This window comes from Lycium barbarum, chromosome 5 (assembly GCF_019175385.1).
Source record: "Lycium barbarum isolate Lr01 chromosome 5, ASM1917538v2, whole genome shotgun sequence".
Lineage (NCBI taxonomy): Eukaryota > Viridiplantae > Streptophyta > Magnoliopsida > Solanales > Solanaceae > Lycium > Lycium barbarum.
In genome coordinates, this window is record NC_083341.1 from 62,283,836 (window position 1) to 62,292,540 (window position 8,705).

An 8,705-nucleotide genomic window follows, 5' to 3' on the forward strand; every position below is an offset into this window, starting at 1 on the left:
AACATTCTCCTTTTTCCTGAAGTCGTCTTTCAACATTTTTCCTCTTTCAACTGAATGGCTCTCTTGCTCCTATCTTCTTCTTCTTTATTTTTCTTGTAAGTGTGTGTTTTTGTGTATATATATTTTTTGAAAAGGCGATCTACTCTGGATAATAATCACGATACTTTGACCGGCTCTTTTTTCATCGCTTTCAGATGTTTTCATCGTTCAATGATAACTTCTGTTAGGATCTGGGTCGGGCTATACCGCGTTTCTGCGAACCTACACACCCCAGTCCGGTTTTCATTTTCATAAGCAAGATGTTACTAATTAAAATCGTGTTTTCAAGTACGGGGTCATTTTTGTTTCTTATGACATTCGCAGCCCCTGAAAATTTAGACTCATATCATTTTCACATATTGCGGTGACTGTCGCAAATCCGGTGTCAACTACTTCGTTATCCTCATACGAAGCTTGCGGTATACCAGTTCGGGACCACATCACTTATAGTCAAAAATACCTAAATGTAGACAGCACATCAGAGTGCAGTATCATATTCCTTTCATGATGACTACTAGCCTCTGTATCCAGAATTACAACATTTAGTCAGAATTTTCAAGTTAACTACTGCATATTCAAGTGCGGAGCCTTTTCTCATGACTACCACTATCCCTGAACCATGATTACGTTAACTTGAAATAGACTGCAATAGCGACCATAAATCTTGATGTAGGAATCACATTCGTATTTCAACGATTGCGGACATCATCCTCGGAATTTGGCTATATATATGGATGAAGACTCAACCCCTTCAGCACATAGTCGTTTAATCCATATCGTCATTTTGAGGAATGAAGCTTACCTTAGTGGCAAGACTTACACTTCCCTTTTTTGACTCTAGGGAAGAATACCCGCCCGTCGACAGGGTTCATATCTTCCAAAAGGACTAGACTCGATTGTGAATACGGTATTGTGATACCGATATCAATGCGTCATTTTAAATTTTTAGATTTTTGGACGTCCACTCAGCCAATGTATCAAGGCAAGCCATGCGACGTCTAGGCCGGGGTCTCAATACCTTGACACAATATTGTTCAGTAGAGACCTAGCTTTTTGTACCGTTATTATATCTTTCACTAGTCTTTAAAGTTTTTCTTTTGTAAAATCTTCGTGCTCTGCAAAATGAACAAACTTATCAGCGTAAAGCAAACTATACTTGGGGAGGGCTTCGTTACCTTTCGTACACTCTTTTGCGCTGCTATTCCTTGACGTTACTTCTTCACTTGGCCTGTTGTTATTATCCTATTTTAAACATTCAAGCAAACGAGTTAGTGTAAAACATCCATGCTTGTGTGTTCCTGCATTCATCGAAAAGTTTGTCAGCTTCTTATATGGTCGACCTCTTTTCCTGCGTATGGACTTCTTCTGTTCATATCTCGGCATGAAAGGATGCTCATTTTCCTTAAAATCTTTTATTTTCTCTAGCATAGCTAAAAGTTTTTGGGCAATGACTTTTTGGAAAATATATGCATATAAATTTCAAAAAATAATATTTTATATATGCCCTTTTAATGTCATGACATTAGTTACTCGAGCAGGGTCTCCCGGCTCTTCTTCTTCTTCTTCTTCTTCTTGATCTCGACTCGTGAAAATTTTTGAATCTTTTTTCAAAAATTTGCCCCAGTTTGTATACGTCTTTATACCAACTCGAGTTTCGCTATGTCGAAGGAATTTTTGAGACCCTCTCAAAATATTTTCCCCTGTGTAAGTGTGTACATGTTATTTCTTGATTTCACCACGCTTGAGAAATTTTTGAGATCCTTCTCAAAAATTCTGTCCCAGTGTAGAAATTTTAATCAGTCCGTTTCTTAGAACTGATATATTTAAAGAATTTTTGAGGTCCTTTTAAAAATTCTGCCCCAATTTCCTTGTGGGGTTGCCTTTATCTTTCTATTGCTAAATAATTTCTGAGATTTCCTAAGGTTTATTGGGAATTTTGTTTGGAATGACAGAACTCGGGGGAGCGCCTACGTATCCCATTTCGGGAATCAGGTCGAAACATAGTTCGTGGTAAACATATCAGAATTTTTTTTGTGAGACCGAACTCAAAAGAGCGCCTACGTATCCCAAAATGGGAATCAGGTCATAACGTAGTTCAACATACATAGTTTTGGATTTTTGGGTTAAAGCAATTGAGCTTGGAAAAGCGCTTACGTATCCCCGTATAAGTATAGGGAATCAGGTCCTTGCGTAGTTCGTACATGGTTTTGGATTTGGTTTTTTCTAAAAATACAAAATTACAAGGAAAGGAAATGTAATTAAAGCAACATAAACTATAAAAGCTCTGAATCTTCACAGTTATCTTCTTCTTCACACGTAGTATCTCTTGATGGCATCTGAATTTATTGCTCTTGGCCACTCTTGACCATCCATTTCAGCAAGTACTGCGGCTCCTCCAGATAGTACTTTTCTCACAATATAGGGGCCTTGCCAGTTTGGTGCGAACTTTCCTTTGTATTCTTCTTGATTAGGAAATATGCGTTTGAGCACCAATTGCCCGATTTGAAAAACCCTAGTTATCACATTCTTGTTAAAAGCCAGCGTCATTCTTTGTTGGTACAATTGACCATGACAAACAACAATCATTCGCTTTTCATCTTTCAAGGAAAGTTGCTCATAACTCTTATGGATACATTCCACATCGTCGAACTCAGCTTCTTGCATTATTCGAAGTGAAGGGATTTCTGCTTTCGCTGGTATTACTACTTCAGTGCCATACACCAACAGGTACGGAGTGGCCACAGTTGAAGTTCTGGCAGTGGTGCGATATCCCAGTAATGCATATGGCAGTTGTTCATACCAGTCTTTGTAGTTATCAATCATCTTTCTGAGGATTTTCGTGACGTTTTTGTTGGCGGCTTCCACAGCTCCATTCATTTGCGGCCAGTGTGCGGTTGAATTTCGATGAGTGATTCGAAACTGCGCACACATGTCTTTCCTCAAGTGGCTATTCAAATTAGCCCTATTGTCTGTTATGATTGATTCTGGGATACCAAATCGGCATATGATGTTGCTGTGCACAAAATCTGTGACCACTTTCTTTGTTACTGATGAATAAGATGCTGCTTCCACCCACTTGGTGAAGTGGTCCATGGCGACCAAAATGAAGCGGTGTTTGTTTGATGCAGCTGGCTCAATTAGCCTTATGACATCAATGCCCCAAGTGGCGAATGGCCAAGGTGACGTCATAACATTTAGTTCAGTCGGAGGAACCTTTATCAAATCTCTATGAATCTGACACTTGTGACATTATTAGATGAATTTGCTACAATTATTCTCCACGGTCATCCAGTAATAACCTGTTCTTAAGATTTTCTTCGCGAGCATGAACCCATTCATGTGAGGTTTGTAGGTTCCAGCATGCACTTCTTCAATCAATCTTGTAGCTTCGACAGAGTCAACAAATTAAGAAATCCCAAATATGGAGTTCTTTTGTACAGGACATTCTTGTTGAGGAAGAAACAATTCGCCAACTTCCTGATAGTTTTCTTATGGTTGATGGTGATTCCTTCGGGATATTCTCCTTTCTCCAAGTACACTTTGATGTCAGTGTGCCAAGGTTTTCCATCAGTCTCCGCCTCTACGAAAGCACAGTGGGCTGGTTGATCTCTGATCTCAATTTTGATAGGATCAATGTATCTACTGTCGGGATGCTGAATTATTGATGCTATTGTTTCCAACGCATCAGCAAACTCATTTTGGGTTCTTGGTATGTGTTTGAACTTGACTTCTTGGAATCGATCCACCAATCTTTGCACAAATCCAACATACGGTATGCTCTTTTCATTTTTAGTGGCCCACTCTCCTCGAACCTGACGAATTAGCAAGTCTGAGTCGCTGATTACCTGAAGTTCTTTCACATCCATGTTGAGGTCTAAACGTAGACCTAAAATACATGTTTCATAATTAGCCATGTTGTTGGTGCAACTGAAGCTCAACTTGGCTGCCACCGGATAATATTGGCCTGAATCTGAAACCAAGATGGCTTCGATTCCTGATCCTTTAAAGCTGACCGCTCTGTCAAAGTATACTTTCCATTCTGACTCATCTTCACTTTCTTCGCCTTCAATTGTCATTATTTCTTCATTTGGAAAGTAAGTCCACAAGGGTACAGGGTTGTCATCTACTGGACTTTCTGCCAGTAAATCTGCCAGTGCTTGCCCTTTAACTGCTTTCTGCGCGACGTATTGAATGTCGAACTCACTTAATAACATTTTCCATTTGGCCAACTTCTCTATGGGTATAGGCTGGCGAAAGATGTACCTTAGTGGATCCATTCTTGAGATCAAATGGGTCGTGTATGCAGCCATATAATGTCTTAACTTCTGAGATACACACGTTAGAGCACAACATGTCTTTTCCACCAAGGAATATCTTGATTCACAGGGTGTGAACTTCTTACTAATGTAATTGATGACTCTCTCTTTCTTGCCTATTTCGTCGTTTTGTGCCAACATGCATCCAAAAGCATGTTCTGATACTGACATGTATAGCAGTAAAAGACTTCTTAGCCTTGGTGGGACCAAAATAGGTGGATTCGATAGGTATCTCTTGATTGTGTCAAAGGCTTTTCGACTGTCCTCTGTCCATTTAATTGGAGCATATTTCTTGAGGAGTTTGAGGATTGGCTCTATGATCACTATGGATTGGGCGATGAAGCATCCGATGTAATTCAACCTTCCTAAGAAGTTCATGACCTCTTTCTTCGTTTTTGGTGGTGGTAGTTCTTGGATTTCTTTGATCTTAGTGGGATCTAACTCAATACCACGACGACTGACTATGAACCCTAGTAATTTTCCAGCAGGCACTCCAAATGCACATTTTGCAGGATTCAACTTCAAATCGTACTTAGGAGCCTGTCAAAGAATCTTCTTAAATGTTCGAGGTGGTCCTCACCCACTCGAGATTTTATGATAACGTCATCCACATACACCTCAATCTCTCTATGCATCGTATCATGAAAGATGCCAGTCATCGCCCTCATGTAAGTAGCGCCGACATTCTAGAGTCAAAAGGAATTACCCGGTAATGAACACTCCCCATGGTGTGATGAACGTCGTCTTTTGAGAATATCCTTCATCCATCAGTATCTGATGATAGCCCGTGTAGCAATCAACAAAAGATTGCACCTCATGCTTGGCGCAGTTATCAATGAGTATGTGAATGTTCGGGAGTGGGAAATTATCATTTGGGCTAGCGCGGTTAAGATCGCGATAATCCATATAGATACTTATTTTCCCATCTTTCTTTGGTATCGGGACTATGTTTGCCAACTATATCGGGTACGGTGTCACCTCAACAACCCTGACTGAATCTATTTTTCTACTTCTTCTTCAATTCAGATGCTGACATCAGGCTTAGGCTGCCTGATTTTCTATTTTATCGGGGCAAATCCTTCAAGGATCGGCAACCTATGGGCAACAATGTTCGTACACAAACCCGACATATCAGCGTATGACCAAGCGAAGACATCTTCATACTCTTTCAGCAGACTCCGATACCCTTCTTTCTCAGCTTCTGTCAAGTGCACACTTATTCTAGTTTCCAAACCAACTCTTCATTTCCTAGATTAACTGCTTCTGTTTCCTCTAGGTTTGGCATTGATCTGTTTTCGTATTCTTCCTCGACATCTATCAACCCTTCCGATTCAGTTATCCCTTCTTTTTGATCGTCATTTTGTTCGTTGTCCTTTTTACTTGTTTCCTAACATGTCATGACATTATTTGTGGCCTCTGAATTATTACTGTAAAATAAAATAACACGGTTATTAATCATGTAAAAGTAATTTTAACTGCATATTTATATATAGTCGTATATATATATATATATATATGTATGTATATGTTAATATAGGTATAGTAAAATGATTTTGTCTTATTATAAACTTTGAGGCGTTTTCATTGAAATTTAAAAAGAGTGATACAAACTGTGGTCCTGACTCGGAATGGAACATCGAGCCATTCCCGTTATTAGACAACACGTAAATAAAAACATGAAAAGGCAATAAGCCGGGCCTCAAAGCCGACTTTCGCCGCAGAGTGAACAACGGGGTAGAAGTCCATCGGCTTGTCGTTTCTCCTGGTTCGGCATGGCGAATCTGTAATGCTTCAAAGCATTCTTCAATGATGGCTGCGCATTCCTCTTCCCAAAACAACGTCCTTAAACCGCCTTCTGGATCCTCGCTGCTGTGACCCCATGGGCATGCTGTGAAGGACTGGTATAGATGATGGAATGACCTTCTCATTTCAACGGGACCTCTTGGTGCGTATTCAGCTTCTTCTTCTTCTTCTTCTGCCTCACACAGCTCGTATCCAACCCCAAATCAATACTTCCCATTTTTTATGCTCACTAGTTGTTTAATTCCTTGTAAGTTCTTTCCCAGACCTTTCCCGGGCTCAAACTCACTCCTTATCATAGTTGTAGCAACCATTTTGTATACCAGTGGCATAGGGGTAGCCTCATCATCTACCTACGATCTATCATGGGTAGTTCAACGGTGTGAAAATCAGCGCCGACTAGTGACTTCTCTATGACTGGTACAGAATTGTCCGGATAGTTGTGGACACTTCCTTTATCATGAATCACGACTTCTTGATCATCCCATATGAATTTGAAAAACTGGTGTAACGAAGATGCTACAACTTTGGTGGCGTGCAACCATGGTCGGCTTAACAATAGGTTATAGCTTGTTTTGATGTCCATGATCACGAACTCTACTGTGAACTCCGCGGGGCCCATTTGTATGTGTAGATCTATTTCTCCAATCAGATCGTTGGTTGCACTATCATAAGCTTTTACGTTGGTCTGACTCTGACGGTTCTTGCCAACATCATATTCGAGTTGTTTCAAAGTCATCACGGGGCATACATTTAACCCAACTCCTCCATCAATCAGCACTTGAGGGATAATCATGTCACGACATTTGACTTTTATATGCAGGGCCTTATTATGGGACTTTCCTTCCCTTGGTAATTCATCATCAGAAAATGATAGCATATGCGCTCGTACAACATACCCTACGATCTCAGCCAATGTTTCATTTGTAGTGCCGGCGGCACTTGGACTTTGTCTGAAGCTTTTATCAAGGCCAAGCGATATTGAGACAAACTGAGTAGCAATGAAATTGCCGATATCCTGGCAGGAGTCTTATGCAGGTGCTTGACAATCGAATAATCCTTGACTGGCTTTTACCTCCAGAAGTTTTCAGCTTCACCTTTGGTGATTGGTCTTTTCTGAGGGTTTTCGCGATGTGGCACTTCGAGCACAGGTTCTTCTGGGGCGTAACACCTTCCTGACCTAGTCATACCCTGAACCGCATCAGCTACCTTTTTTTCTTTATTGACCATCATCTGGTACGGCGTTTTGATCACAAAGGGTGCATTCTCAACTGATCTTGATATTTTGAGTATGAATGTCTCGTTATGAATTCGAGCGACTGTTGAGGGATATTTAAGCATGAAAGGCTCTTTTTTGGCTACAGCAGATGTGTCAGACTTCTTTGTCAAAGGGCTTAACACTTCTTTTCGCTCTTGTAAAGACAATGAGGCGACGATGCTCTCTAACCCTTCAATACCCGGATGAATTATCGCTAGGCTCTCTTTCCATACATCACCTCTTTCTATCATGTGAATTTGGTTCCCTCCATGCTCCGGGAGCTGATTTGTGTCCATATTTAGAGGTCTTAGTTCCAAGATAAGCTCATGATTGTCAATTGTATCCTGTCGCTTGTGCCTTAGGTTTATGCAATATAAGGTGGCATGGCCAACATGATTAGAATGGTAGGTGCAAGTGAAATCCGACCTGTACCATCGATCCGCGAGATTAGCAGGTTTTGGTGGAACAGTGCTCATTCGCCTGACGTCTCTTAGCTTGGCAAATAAACTAGTCCTTGATTCTGGAAAAGGGGTGAATGCTCTCATGGGGTTCTTTTGGGGCGCCTCATAGTTTTCCTACGGAGGCTGGTTTTAGAACGTCTGGTTTTGTGAAGCTTGGTTATTAGGTGCTGGCATTCGATAATTTGGTCGTGGAGCTCGGTTGTTTGGTGCTGGTATTTGATAATTTGGTTGTGCAGCTTGGTAGCTGGGTTGTGCGTAGCACAATGACATCGGGCTATATTGGGGTGAAGTGGCTATATAGTTGGTTGGTGGAGGTGATTGGTAGTTATCTGGATTTTTGTGGGTCATCTCTTTTCCTCGGCTTTTCGGGCTAGTAGTTCTAGAAACATAGGCTATATCTTCTCTTTTCTTTTTGCCACCTGCGGCGCCAGACACACCTACTCTATTTAGTACACTAACAATCGTGCCGATCTTCAGGCCATCTTCGATATCTTCCCGAACGGCGACTAAATCTGCGAAGCAACTCTCTTTCATAGTTATCATTTTGTCAAAGGAATCAGCTTCTTGGTACCGTATGAATGTGGCTACCAGCTCAGCTTCAGTCATAGGTGGTTGCATACATGCCACTTCATCTCTCCGGTGACTGGCATATGCTCTGTAGGTTTCAGTCAATTTTTGACGAATTTTCTCCAATGAGAAGCGATCTGGCACATTTTCCACATTGAAGCGGAATCTTTCCATAAATGAGCTTACCATTTCTTCCCATGTTTTCCACCGACTAATGTCTTGAGAAATAAACCATTCCATAGCTGTTCCTGATAGACTTCGACT

The 8,705-nt window shown here is 41.0% G+C and overlaps 1 protein-coding gene across 1 annotated transcript; it reads right to left on the reverse strand.

Moving 5' to 3' along the window:
• Window positions 1-489: 489 nt before the first annotated feature.
• On the reverse strand, window positions 490-2,916 carry LOC132639444 (uncharacterized). Its single transcript, XM_060355887.1, has 3 exons — window positions 2,425-2,916; window positions 1,215-1,281; window positions 490-560 (listed from the first exon to the last, which is right to left on the reverse strand). Exons 1-3 carry the CDS (start codon window positions 2,914-2,916, stop codon window positions 490-492), a joined length of 630 nt encoding a protein of 209 aa, XP_060211870.1.
• Window positions 2,917-8,705: the final 5,789 nt, after the last annotated feature.

Coding starts and splice junctions, on each gene's coding strand:
- LOC132639444 (XM_060355887.1), bottom strand. CDS start 2,916: ATGAATGGAGCTGTGGAAGCCGCCAACAAAAACGTCACGAAAATCCTC. Junction 1,282..2,424: donor TACTATCTGGAGGAGCCGCA/GTACTTGCTGAA, acceptor TGTTTAAAATAG/GATAATAACAACAGGCCAAG. Junction 561..1,214: donor CGCAAAAGAGTGTACGAAAG/GTAACGAAGCCC, acceptor TTCTGGATACAG/AGGCTAGTAGTCATCATGAA.